A 14578-nucleotide genomic window follows, 5' to 3' on the forward strand; every position below is an offset into this window, starting at 1 on the left:
GACTAGAAGAAAACATCTTAAGGTTGTGACAAATTGTAAAGTAATTCCAACAGATCAAGTAGCACAACAACACCGACTGCTGTGCGCAGACTTTAAAATAAGATCGAAGATAAGAACTTCTGGATGCCATGGGATGAAGACAATTAAGTGGTTTCACTTAAAAGAGGAGAGTGTGAGGAATCGTTTTAGGGAGAGGGTGTTAGAGAGGATTTCGGATAGACTGGAAAGTGTACAAGATTGGTGGAAACATAATTCAAAAGTAATCCTGAGCTGTGCAATCGAGGTGCTTGGTGAGACATCTGGAAAGATTAGAGAGCAGAAGGAGGATTGGTGGTGGAATAATGATGTACAAGAAGCAGTGACGGCTAAGAGGAAGGCAAAGCAGAAGTGGGATGAGTCAAGAGTGGAAGAGGACAGAGAGGTGTACAAAGAGAGAAAGCAAGAAGCCAAGAAAGTTGTGGCACAGGCGAAGGCCATGGCATATCAAGATCTGTATGATCAATTAGAAACAAAGGAAGGACAGAGAAAAATTTACCAACTAGCGAAATGTAGAAATAAAGCAGCAAAGGACATCTTACATGTGAGGCAGATCAAAGATGCGGAAGGAAGAGTATTATGGAGGGATGTGGACATAAGAAACAGATGGAGAATATACTTTGAGGAAAATGCAAGGACGCACAGAGAAGATGGGCAGCCTTCTGAAGGGATGGTGCAGAACATCAGTAGAGTGGAAGTGACGGAGGCCATGAAGAGGATGAGGAATGGAAAATCGGTGGGCCCCGACAGAATTCCAATGGAGGCATAGAAGGCACTGGGGAAAGAGGGAATTGACCTACTGTGGGGCCTGTTCATGAAAGTTTGCCATCAGGAAAATATACCGGAGGAATGGAGGGAGAGTACTCTTGTTCCCATCTACAAGGGTAAAGGGGATGCACAAGACTGTAAAAATTACAGAGGAATAAAGTTGATGTCCCACACAATGAAGATCCTAGAAAGGGTTCTTGACGGTAGATTGAGGAAGGAGGTGGAGATTGCAAAGGAACAATTTGGCTTCATGCCTGGTAGATCAACAACAGATGCTATCTTTGGGTTACGAGAGATGATGGAAAAATATCGAGAGAAACAAAGGGAGCTACATCTGGTATTTATTGATCTGGAGAAAGCATACGATAGAGTGCCAAGGCAAGAAGTCTGGAGGTGTCTGAGGGAGAAGGTGCTGGAGAAATATGTCAGGTTGGCACGGGCAATGTACAGAAATGTGAAGACAAGTGTTCGGACCTGTTTGGGACAGACAGAAAGTTTTCAAGTAACAGTTGGCTTGCATCAAGGGTCAGCATTAAGTCCGTTTCTGTTTAATATTGTGATGGAGGTGGTAACAGAGGAGGTGAGAGAAGATGCGCCTTGGTCAATGTTGTATGCAGATGACATCTTGCTGTGTGTAGATTCAAGAGAAGAAGCAGGAACTAAACTGGAAAGATGGAGAAAAGTACTGGAAGAGAGAGGTATGAGACTGAGCAGAAGTAAGACAGAGTATATGTGTTGCTCAGTGGGTGGCGGCGGCCAGGAGACAGATCTGGAGCTGGAAGGAAATGCCATCAGGGAGGTGAGAGACTTTAGATACTTAGGTTCAACAGTGGAAGAAGATGGAGGAGCTGAGAAGGAAGTGGGATGCAAGATACAAGCGGGTTGGAGGAACTGGAGGGAGATGGCTAGAGTGTTATGCGATAAGAGGGTGTCGATCAATCTGAAAGGCAAAATTTATAGGATAGTAGTGAGACCAGCTATGACATATGCTATAGACACTGTGGCCCTGAGGAAAAATAACATCAGCAGGATGGGAGTAGCACAGATGAGAATGCTTAGGTGGATGTGCGGTGTGACCAGAAAGGATCGTCTGAGAAATGACTATGTCAGGGGAACAGTGAAAGTTACGAACTTAGGAGCGAAAATACAGGAGGCAAGGTTGAGATGGTTTGGTCATGTGATGAGGAGAGAGGACGAATATGTGGGAAGAAGGGTTATGCAGATGGATGTGCAAGGAAGGCGGAAGCGTGGGTGGCCAAAGAAGAGATGGAGGGAGCTGGTAGAAGAGGACTTGGAAGATGAAGAACTTGGATGTGGTGATGGCAGCCCAAGACAGGAAGGTGTGGAGGAGACTCATTACAAACAGTGACCCCACTTAAGTGGGAGAAGCTGCAGAAGAAGACTGCAAGCAAAAGAAAGAATGAATGTGGAAGAATAGCTTTGCTAAATGCAGATAGTACTCTAGTGTCAGAAGCTAATGAGATTGTTCAGTTAATGAGTGATCACTTTGCTAAGATATATCAACTAGGTGTATGTAACATGGTGCACAATGCTTCTACTACATTGGATGAAGAGTTAAAGATGCTGGAAAGTTAGGTTGAAGAGCTGTTGTTTAACCTGGATAAGAATTTGACAATAGGGACAGATCGAATATCACCACGTTTTCTAAAGGAATTTTCAACCGAATTGGCCAGGCCTTTCGCACGTTTGTATAACTTGAATCTCAGCTTAGGAATGATGCCACAAAATAGAAGGAATGTATGATAGTTTCATTGTACAAGGGTAACGCAAAAACTGATGTGTCAGCTATCAGCCTATCAATATCTCTGGTGTGGTGGTGAAGATTTTAGAGAAGTTGGTAAGAACTCGCATACAAAAATGACTGGATAAACAAGGTATACTTTGCAAAGAGTAGCATGGGTTTACTAAAGGAAAGTCATGTTTTAGCAATTTGCTGATACAATTTTAGGGCTGAGTTGGATAAAGGGAATGGTAAAACTATGATAATGTTGGATTTTGCTAAAGTATTTGATAGGATTCTACACGAAAGGCTATTGCATAAACTGGAGAATACGGAATTGGAATATAAACTCTTGACTTGGATCACTGGGTGGTTGACAGACAGGTATCAGAAATTGGTATAATGGTGGGTGTGAATCCACCAGATTTAAGGTGACCAGTGGTGTACTCAGGGTTCAGTCCTTGGGCCATTGTTCTTCAGGCTATAAATTAATGACATTAGGAAGGGTCTAACAGGATATATGCAATTGTTTGTCCATGATGATAAGATAGGCAGGACAATCAGTGATTGCTACTGATATACAGTACTTACAAAATGATTTGAATAGGCAGGAAATTTGGGCATATGAAAATGGCTGTCAGTTTAATGTAGTAAGTGTAAAGTTGTGCACTTTGGCATGATGAGATTTCCAGTGCATATTATATTATGAGGTTATGCCACAAGAAACCTGATAAAGCTAGGGATCTTGGAGTAATGGTGGATAGGAATTTGAAGTTCAAAGATAACATAGCAAAAGATGAAAATGCAACTCAGAGGATAATTGCTATGTTGAAATGAACATGTAAGGATAAGCTTATGCAGCTTCTTTATCTCCCCTTGTCTCTTTATAAAGCCTTGATAAGACTACACCTGGGTTAATGTGTGCAGATTTGGTCTCCCAGTTCCAAGGGGAGATAAAGAAGCTGCAGAAACGGTGCAAAGAAGAGTTACAAAAATTATATCCACATTATGGGATTTAGATTATGAGGAAGGATTGCAAGTATGTGGATTGTGTGCTGGTTAATAGGAGAAAGAGGTGATATGATAGAGGTCTATAAACTTCTGAATGGGTGTTATAGGATATAGTCTGATGAAATTTTTCATCATATGTAAGGTGGGGAGAGAGCACAGGGGTATCCATGTAAGTTAAATTTATTCGTAGTCAAGAAATAGGTAAGAGCTAGGTTTTTCTCTTATAGAGCAGTGAGTGAGTAGAATAATTTGCCTTTAGGGGTAGTGAATGTATCTAGTGTGAATGAATTTAAGGGAAGGTATGACAGCTGGTTTGAGTAATGTATGGCCTCCCTCGATGAGTCTTTCACTCCCTGGTGATCTCAGGTAATAATATGCTGGCTACATTTGAAACTGTGTCACTGATTACACTACAAGATTCTTTCCAGATACATTGTTGAAATTTTTGGTAAAATCTGTGGTGATTATGTCAGATCAAATAAATTTTATCAAATATTGTTTGATAAGAGCAGTTTTAATGTATGCATACAGTTATCAACATCAAATTCCACATGTATCCTCAGAGGTTGTACAGGATATCTTGATAGTACTACATGAAAAAGTTACATCATTACTAACTTCCTATTGACAATTTTCCTCCAAATTAAACGAGTAGAAAGGCTTATGTGTTGGCAATGCATGTTAGTTTATTTTAATGGTATTGATTACAACACAGAATGATAAAATTAATATTTATTAACTTTTTAGCTGATATTTCGCTGGTATTATATCCAGCATCTTCAGAGCACAAGAACAGTTTTCACTGTACACAAAACAGTTTAGTATAACAGTGGGACTAGTTTAAAAATATATATACAAGACAACACATGTTACTAAAGTATTAATTAGATCTTAAAATTACTATCTCTCAGATTTTTGGTAAATTTTTACAGTCATACTTGTTGAGGTTTGGAGTATGTTTTAAAGTTCCTGTTGATTCCAAAAACAATCTTTGACTTATAATGACTTCTGTGTAGCACTTTTGTTTTCTTCCGCTTGATTGTGTGTGAAGGGGTATCCAAGGCATGGTCTGCTAGACCTGACTAGCCATAATGTTAGTACCAAATGTATTTTTTTGTGTTCACCAAGGTGGATGTCAACAATTCTTCCTGTCTCTTCATAGTAAGTAGGTCAGAAGAACAGGGTACTACATAAACTCCTGGATATGATAAAGAAGAGACTTTGTCCTTAGGTGAATGGATGAGAGTTGCCAATTAACACATGGTTTATATGTGGTGCATAGCTAATATTTATTAAGCATTCTAGATATCTTTTCAGATATGCCTTAAATGTATGAGATGGTAATGGTTTTGCTGATAGGCAGTGGAGGAAATTTCTGGGAAGCATTTAGTATTTTTTTTTTCTTTTCTATCCTATGGAGATTATAGCCATTGGCTAAGAAAGTGTGAAGTGAGTTCATTGGTAAGAGCATTGTCATTGGAACAGATAGCTCTGTGAATTAGTGTTTTTAGAATACCATACAGTTGAGCTGGATAATGGTGTGAAGGTTTGTGCAAATATCTCCCTATATGTATGGATTTTCTATAAACAGAATGGTATAAACAGATTTTCTATAAACAAAAGATAATGATCCATCAGAAAGCCACGTGATTAGTGTATCTAGGAAGGGGGCAGACAGTCATTAGCTTCCTCTTCCATTGTGAAGTCAATTTTGGGGTGTTGGCTATTTAAATACACTAAAAATATATCCAGTGTGTATGGCCAAATAACAAACACATCATCAACATAGCCTAGCCAAACCACTAGTTTCAGAATGGCTGTATTAAAACTAGGTTTTCCAAGTGTTCTATGCAGAAATTGACTAAAGGGGGGGAGCCCATTGCTGTCCTATCTAGTTGTTTGTATCTTCCCTTTTCATGCAAAATAACCTGCATGCACTGTAAATTTAGACAATTCAAATATAGCTGGGGGAAAATGTAACTTTAGCAAATCAAGTATTTCAATTAATGGTACATTGGTAAATAGTGAAGTAATATCAAAACTAATCATTACGTCTGTGCTTTTTAAGATATGGTTTTCTAATATGCTTTTTTAGGTGAACAAAATTTTTAACAAAGGAGGGAGAATTATTTGTGAGAGGTGATAATAATTTAGCTAAATGTTTAGCAGGTTTGTATGTGAGACTGTTTATACTATCCACAATAGGGCATAAGGGTGTACTTAGTTTGTGAATTTTAGGTGTTTCATATATTCTGGATGTTTTAACATGAAAAGGCTTGGGTAAGTTAACTGTTTCTTTTGGCCAGGAAGTGACTTTCTTCAATAATTTGCAAACTATTCTTCTGAGAGTTAGTAGGATCATGATCTATGATTTGGTATGTAGACTGATCTTGTAAAAGTATGCTCATTTTGCTTTCATATCATCTAAATTCATTGCCACAGTTGCATTACCTTTGTCTGCTTTAGTTATAAATAATATTATTATTATGTATAGCTCTTTTAAAGCACTGATTTCCTTTTTTTGGCATATTGTTTTTGGGAGGCTTAGATTGGATTAAGATGTTTGCCAAATCCAAAGGAATGTTACTGGTCATCACTGGAGTTAGGTTGTATATTCCCCGTTCAACGGAAGCCATTATTTTTGCTTTTGGAACTTGCTAGGGAGTAATGTTATATTCTTGATTCATATGGAGCTTTAGAAAATAAATGCAACTATCAATGCTCTATGCAAAGGACTGTACGATATTTTAAACTTGAACCCATGGGCTATCCTTGTCAGCATCTCCAACGCAACGGTAAATAAAGAAATCATTAAATGATTTCTTTATTTACCGATGACCTAATGGATGAAGCACTAACAGCTTCATCCATTAGGTCTATCGATGATAAATTGACAATGATGCAATCTGGTTTTAATTGTGGTCGTTTCATAGCACTACGATTTTGGAGGATTTCAAATTTTTTCTGATGCTGGTTTTGACTTTAATGATTTCTTTATTTACCGTTGCGTCGGAGATGCTGACAAGGATAGCCCACGGTTCCAAGTTTAAAATATCGTACAGTCCTTTGCATAGAGCATTGATAGTTGCATTTATTTTCTAAAGCTCCATATGAGCAGCGCTAATCTGTTCATACAATAGTGCTAAACTCACCTGTTTGTAAATTTGCTGGGCTTTGGCCGAGTGAAACTTGCTTTTAATTCCGACATAATTTGGTATTGTATTAGTGTCTTGGCACCTCTTTAAGAAGGCTAACCTGTTTAGCTGCTGTGCCTTGTGTATGTTATCATCTCCGTGAAGAATTCTCAAACTAGTGGAAAGGCTTATGTGTTGGCAGTACATGTTCGTTTATTTTAATGATGAAGCTGTTAGTATGTTAGATTGTTAAAACTAGAGACCACTGATATAATGTGTGTTCAGCATATTATATCAGTAGTCTCTAGTCTTTGATCAAGTGTTGTAGACATGAAGTAAATTGAGTAAATCTAATGGTAATCATATGTTGTTTCAGAATTTACTAATAAAAAAGCATTGCAAAAGATAACCAGTGAACAAGCCAGAACATATCTGTAGATATTACTGTTTACACAACTGTAGAACATCCTCTGCAGTCTCATCTTCACCTTTGGTTTTGACAGAAGTTAAACAAACTGCCATTACTCTACACATAAGGCATCTTAACACAGCCTATTACACATTTGAAATGGGTGCAGTGATGCAAAAATTGTATGGTATGCTATGAAGCATGTGAAAAGTATGCTGCTTATAAAAGGAAACCATACTCAGTTCTTTTAGATACCTTTTGTTCTGAATAATATGACAAGCGTCATTACTTTTCCTACACCCTGCATATATTATAATTATTAGAATGTACTGGTATTATTTTCTCAATGTAACAACACAACTCTATGGAGTCAATATTATGGAACTGGCAACTTTTTCATGGTCAAGAGGTTTTATGTTTGGTGATTTAGCAATTGAAATATTTTGGAGGAAGAAGCAACTAGGATTTGACCACATTCACAGCATGGCTTTAGATATACTTGGTATTGAGGCATAAGGCAAGTTTTGTATATTTGTCATTTTCCAAATTAATATTTGATTTTCTAAGTTCTCATGACCTTGTATGGTTTTTGAGATCTTCATATAAACATAGTCTAAATATCTCAAGTTACTACAGATATCTATGAGAGTTTAGAGAAAGATTAGGGAAATGAACAGATGGCATCAATGGGAGTATCATATTATAAATGAAGATATAATATGATACTTAGGAAAGAACTTGACATTGTTAGCATTCAGGAATGTGTTATTGAAGCTAATCTCAGGTACTATAGTAAGTTCAACAGAAGGAGAGGTCCCATTCTGTTGATACTACCTGAGATTAGCTTAACTAACACATCCCTGAATGCTAACAATGTCAAGTTCTTTTCTAATATCTTCATTTTTAATAGGAAAATAAGTGTTTTTTGCTAGGATGGCAGGCAAAAGACCCAGAGGAAGACCAAGATCTAGGATGATTGATGTAGTTAGCTTAAATGCCTCAGAAGACAGAAATATAAGATCTGATAATATTGGAGTCTTATTAGATAACAGATTAATTTGGAGGAAAATTATTAGTAGGATGTTAGTAATGATGTAACTTTTTCATGTAGTACTCTCATAATATCTTGTACATCACCTGATGATACTTATCAGGAATTTAATGATGATGATAAGAGACATAGTACTGAAAACTCTTATTAAAGAGTTTTCAGTACTATGTCTTGAAAAATACTATAAATACTTGAAAAAAAAGATATTAACAAAATGTCTTGAAAAATACATATTGTTTTAAGGGGGTATGAATTTCCATGTAGCAAAATTTCATACATATTATAGTAGCATCTTGAAAAGAATGGCTTGTTAATATATAAATTAGTAATGTTAATTTACAATTATCTGAATTTCATGTTAATTCTGCTGATTTTGTAATCATCAGATAATACAGAAGTAATTATAACCATATTTATAATTTTCAAATTACCAGCCAAATTACTCAGATGTTAGCTGGTTTTACAAATGAAACCACCAACTTTGTGATTTCTGTCTTCTATATCTGTCTTCTGTATCTATATCTACTTTTAAAACATGATCTACTTAGGCTTTTGGTTGATGGGACTGTTCAAGGATCATTTGCATATTTCTAAGCGTGATTAAGAATTTAAAGTCTGAGAGCTCGAGATTAAAATAAGTTGAAATTTTATCAGTGAAGTGATAAAAAAAGAATGATCAGAAGATTCACTGGTTTGAGTGGATAAGTATATCTGCTGTTTACGCAGCAAGGTTTGGGTTTGAATCCTGCTATGGGTGGGAATGTTTTGTGAATGGCCTTAGTGGTAGTTGAATTTTATCAACTCAACTACTGCAAGACTAGGAAATGAAATTCATATCATTATTGGAAGTCTGAAGTGGCTTAAACCTCTAATTGAAGTGACTGGGAGAAACACTGACTGTATTTGACATTAGGATAGTTTTATAGAACAGGACCATGTCTCTTGTGACACAACAGCAATATGCCATATCTTATTGTTGTAGTTGCTATTGCAGTATGGTAAAGAAATGTAGAACAAAAAAAATTGTATGCATAGAGTGCATTGATCTTGACAGAGATTGCATGATAACACTGATTGCATTTGGATTGGTTGCACCTAACAGTGGTATGATGATTGGTGATTAGTTGAACAATAGTCCAAAATACCTGACTGATTACCATCTGATAGAAAGTATGCTTCCTATGGTAACCTTTTACCCTGAGCATGCGTTCCACCCTTCCTTCCTAAGGATGGAAAGTATGCTCAGGGTAAAAGGATGGCCCACCTCTCAATGAGGTGCATATGCAATTTAGGATTTGCTGAAATATAGTGCCATCATAACACTTATTTCAAAAGTGTGCATTCAGCTTTCTGTCATGTTGTTTGTTTGTATATATCTCTAGTTAGCTAAACATATGCACTACTGTCTCATTTCATACACCTTTTTTATCTTTAATATTAGCCATATCTTGAGACAAATATTGGATTTCTCTTCATGGGCTAGATTATACCAATTTGTTCCTATCACAAACACATTAATTCCCTAACCTTTTCAACCTTAAACCAACTCCTCCTTTCCCATACATAATGTGATATATAAATCACATATTCACTCATCTTTGGAATATTGCTCCAGCATTTAGAGTATGCCTGCAACCTTTCTAAAATGTGTTATGCTATCATAGAGGCAATCTAATTAACCCTTTAACTGCTGACTTTATATTCTACTGACATTGTCCCATGTGCTGAATTAATTTTGCAAAAAATTTATAAATAAAATCAATTAAAATTCTTACTGAAGTAAGAAGTCCGGACAGCATCATACATTATTGATATACACTTGTTCACTCACAAAAATGGCAATAATAGTGTTTTATAAAATTTGCATAATCAAGGGGTTTCCACTTGATTATGCAAATTACACACATTAATTTATGTAGAATCACCAGGACCTTCTTCATCTGAAGTACACAATTCACTTAACTCGGACAATTCTTCTCCCGACTCATTTGTTGTTAACAATTCATCAATTTGATCATCAGTAAGATAAATGTGGATATTTACTGGTAGAAGCCATATTGTGACATCCTGGAAATCCCTGCAGTCATGTGGTTTATGCATCGTGCTGCATATTATTATTATTCGTGACACCTCCAAGGAGTCCGAAGACTCATCACAGGAGGACACCTACTGTACAACTCTCAGTCTCCACTCGAACCTCTATCAATCAATCATCCACATTAACGCCATCTACTGCCCTACACCACAACTAGTATTTTTTGTCTGTAAATTGCGCGTGTTCTGAAGGGCCAATTTGTCTGTATGCAGGCTGAAAAACCCAAGTTTCCGGGAGAAAAAATCCTGCTACCTCCGTATGAGATCGGCTAACTCACCTTCGATTGAAAAAGTCCATATATAAAGATTCCTCCCATCACCACAAGAATCAAACTTACGCCTTTTCCAATCGAAGTGCGCAATGTACCGTCGTTCTTCCAATTGCGCTACAGAGGTGCTTAATATGATTAGTTGCAGCAGTTCAAATTTTTCTCTTTAGATGTCATACAAGGACAGAAATCCAAGTCAAATAAACTTCAAATAAGCTTGGTTGGCAATAGATGGAGAAACCTACCTGCGAAGTTTGAATATCTTATGACGAATCTTTCCGTACTAAAAAATTGTCTGAATATGGGAGGCACGCCAACTCAAGTTAATTGTATTGTAGCAAGGTCACCATTTTTTTCCATGCTCGAGTTAACTTGACTGTAGCAGTTAAAGGTTAATAATACCTACAGCCACTTTCTCAATGATGTTATAAATCTGCCTTATGCTTCTTCTGTGAATATTTTCGTGAGCAATGTTTCACTGTAGTGGCTGCAATCACATCTCCATTTTTCTTTGAAACTTGTATGAACATAACCAGCTACTGGTCAACATTTATTGTCCAACTTGAAACCTAGCAAACCACCTTTTCATCCTTTCTTTTCCATTTACCCGTTCTCTGGAAAGGACTTCCTTATGCTGTTTTCTCAAAGACTGGAGCCTCCACCTATTCAAGAAACATAAAGAGAAAGTAGTCTCTTTTTATACGCATGCAAAGTGTTCTGGTTTGTTCAATCTCTGGTGTGTGGTTTCATATGTAAAATTATGGGAGATATGTGCATGCATGAAAATATGGTAATTACCTTAATTTTTATTACTCAGTGACTGTTAGTATATTTTATGGTTTCGCCTTTAATAGAATTGCATCGAAGTTCAAGCAGCTAGTTTTCGTTATAAATTATTGAATTCCAGAATTTTTTTCTATAATAACAGTTTAAGACTAGTAAAACTAAACTAGTGTTATGTGTATTTTTTTTTTAATTTTATCATTTATTTATTTACTTTTTTCAGTATGATGAACTTGTACCTTCTACTCTTACAACTCAATATGGTGGATTTTATATTAATACTGGAGGACTGGAATTTAGGAATGTCTCAGAGCCTGATAATTTTGGCTCTGAGGATACAAGGAAACCAAGGCGCAGGGTAAGCATAATTCTGTGATATTATTTGATAACTTGATTTTTATCATATGTATCTAGATCAGTGTTTCTCCAAGTGTAGTATATGTACCCCTCAAGGGCATGTGAAAAAGTCTGAGGGGGGGGGGACATATGAGACACTTCTTTATGTATGTATTTTTACTAGTATAGCTGCTCCAAAGAATTGCAGTAAAGGGAATGAAATTAAAAAAAATTTTTTTTAAGTTTGGAATTGGATTATGAAAGGATATTGGTGAGGTTCTTCTGGTATTTTACCCAATTTAGAACTAATTATGAGAATTACTAGTGCTAATTCCTTTTAGCATTGACGATGAAAACATGTGGAATGTGCACACTGCAGAGACTGAACATCTGTTAAATAATGTTATGTTGGAGTCAGTTAGTGATGAGTCATTAATAGCTCTTTTCTGTACTGAATCAGATTTTTTAGGAAGCTATTAAAGACAATATTCTAAAGAAAGCCATTGGTTTGATTTGTATAGAGTTAATAGTTTTCAAGGATAAGATATGTCTGGAGCTAAAGAGAGAACATGCTTTGTTGAATGCTGAGGTAGTACTACTTGTAATATGTTTATACCGAGAAAAAGATTACAATTATTCTGTGAAGAAAAATCTTATCTAGAGATTTAGACAGTGTTAAAAGTGAGGCTTTTAACACTTTTTTTTGTGAGAACTTACAGGATTGAGTTTACTAGCATTCAGATTTATAAGGTTATCAGAATCCCACCGGCCCCAGGTGCAGATGAAATCCCAGCAGAGTTAATTAAGGCCACAGGGGATGGAGGGATAAGAGTGTTTCATAGATTGATTACAAGGATATGGGAGACAGGATCATGGCCTAGACACTGGAAGAAGTCAGTTTTCATACCACTACATAAGAAAGGTGATAAGAAGGCATGCAAGAATTATAGAACTATTAGCTTGATATCTCATGCAAGCAAAATTTTATTAAAGATCATGCTAAATAGGATTGAGGCCAAAGTTGAGGCAGAGATGCCAGAGGAACAAGCAGGTTTTAGGAAAGGTAGGGGCACTAGAGATCAGATCCTTTGCCTTAGACAGATCATAGAAAAATATGAAGAATTCAGACTCCCTCTAATAATGTGTTTCTTAGACTACTCTAAAGCTTTTGACTGTGTTGAGCATGTGAAACTGTGAGAAGTAATGAAAAGAATGGGTTTTCCTCAACACACTATCAGGTTGATAGCCAACTTGTATAAGGAGCAAGAAGCAACAGTAAGAACAGGTGTTGGATTGACTGACTGGCTTCAAGTTGGAAAAGGAGTTAGATAAGGATGTTTACTTTCTCCTCGCTTGTTTAGTATATATGCAGAGGACATCATGCATGAAGCATTGGATGAGCTCAGGACAGGAATTACGATAGGAGGTAGATTTATCAGTAATCTGAGGTGTGCTGATGATACAGTACTCCTTTGTAATGACATGGAAGAACTAGGACTAATTCTTGACAAAGTTAACAAAATCAGTAATAACAGAAGACTTCAACTCGATTCTAGCAATACAAAGATCTCAAAGGAAAAACAAACAGAGAAGCTCTTGAGAAACAAGTGTATCTTAATGGAGAAAGAATTGAGGAAGTCAGCAAGTTTGAGTACATGGGATCCATTATTAATGTGAAGAATTGCTGTTCAGAAGACGCCAGAAAAAGGTTAGGAATGGCTAAAACAACAGTCAGAGACCTGTCTAAAATCTGGAAGGATGGATCTATCTCCATGGGAACAAAGTTGAGGATTTTAGATGCAGTTGTTTTTCCAACAGCGACTTATGGATGCGAGACTTGGAACCTAAAGAAGTCAGATAAGAAACGGATATCTGCTTTTGAGATGTGGTGTTACAGAAGGCTGTTGAGGATATCATATACTGAAAAAATGCGTACAAATGAATGGGTGTTAGAAAAGATTAGTAGAACTTTAAGGCTCCTTAAGGATATTGACAGAAGAAAGTTAAAATATTTTGGACACATAGAAAGGATGGAAGGAGGACTTCTCAGAACAGTAATAGAAGGTAAAGTTCCTGGAAAAAGAGGCAGGGGTAGACCATCAATGAGATGAATGGATGGCATGTGTGGAGTGACTGATCTTCAGAGAGTTGAGGCTGCCAGAAAAGCAAACAACAGGACTACATGGTGAGGTCTGGTGTGGAACATCATCGAGCATCGGAGTGACCATACGGCATATGTAGATGCCCAGTGAACATAGAGAGAGAGAATCCTACCAAAGAATGACTTGGGAATTTAGGATTGTAAAATTGATATTCTAGTTTTGCTGACTTGTATAGTACAAATTTGTCAAATGAAAAATAGAATACAAAGCTGTCATTAGCCAAACAATTGATCAAAATTTAGCCAGCTGGAATCATATGAAAAGGTTTGTGGTAATTATCTTAATGGATACAGAAGGAAGAGAATATGTGAAAGATTGAAACCCATTTTCTGTGTCATTTTCATCAATGAAAGTTTGCATTTCTCTAGAGTAGTGGTTCTCAAACTTTTTGAAGTCGGGGTGCATTTAAAATCCTACAAATAATTGTAGCTGCACTATATACAAATTTCTGAGAAATATGTTATAATAATTAAGTCAAATATTACAGAAAAAAAAATGCGAAAATAAAATAAAACATACCTTTAAGTTTATTCTTTCTTGTGTTTATGAGAAATATGAGCCTGATGTGTCCTAGCGATTGCTTCAATGTTTGGGCATATATTTGAAAGGCAAACTCTCATTTCCTCGTCAATACATTGAAGAGTTCCTCTCTTTTTACACTTAATTGTGGTGAGGGTAGAAAATCCTAATTCATATAAATATGATGTTGAAAATTGTAGTAAAATGTTCAAAGCTTTTTTAGATATTGACACATAGGAGAAGTGAGAAAGGTGGAGATTTTTCT

The 14578-nt window shown here is 36.4% G+C and overlaps 1 protein-coding gene across 1 annotated transcript in view; it reads left to right on the forward strand.

Moving 5' to 3' along the window:
- The window catches only part of LOC150104247 (uncharacterized), a 260544-nt gene that overhangs the window by 71644 nt on the left and 174322 nt on the right, over positions 1–14578 (forward strand). The window contains exon 4 of the mRNA XM_090396434.1: positions 11520–11654. Within this exon, the coding sequence (XP_090252560.1) occupies positions 11520–11654 (135 nt within the window). The remainder of the gene's footprint in view (positions 1–11519; positions 11655–14578) is intronic.

This window comes from Typopeltis vanoorti, chromosome 8 (assembly GCF_054136105.1).
Source record: "Typopeltis vanoorti isolate ZY-2024b chromosome 8, IOZ_Tvanoo_1.0, whole genome shotgun sequence".
Taxonomy (NCBI): domain Eukaryota; kingdom Metazoa; phylum Arthropoda; class Arachnida; order Uropygi; family Thelyphonidae; genus Typopeltis; species Typopeltis vanoorti.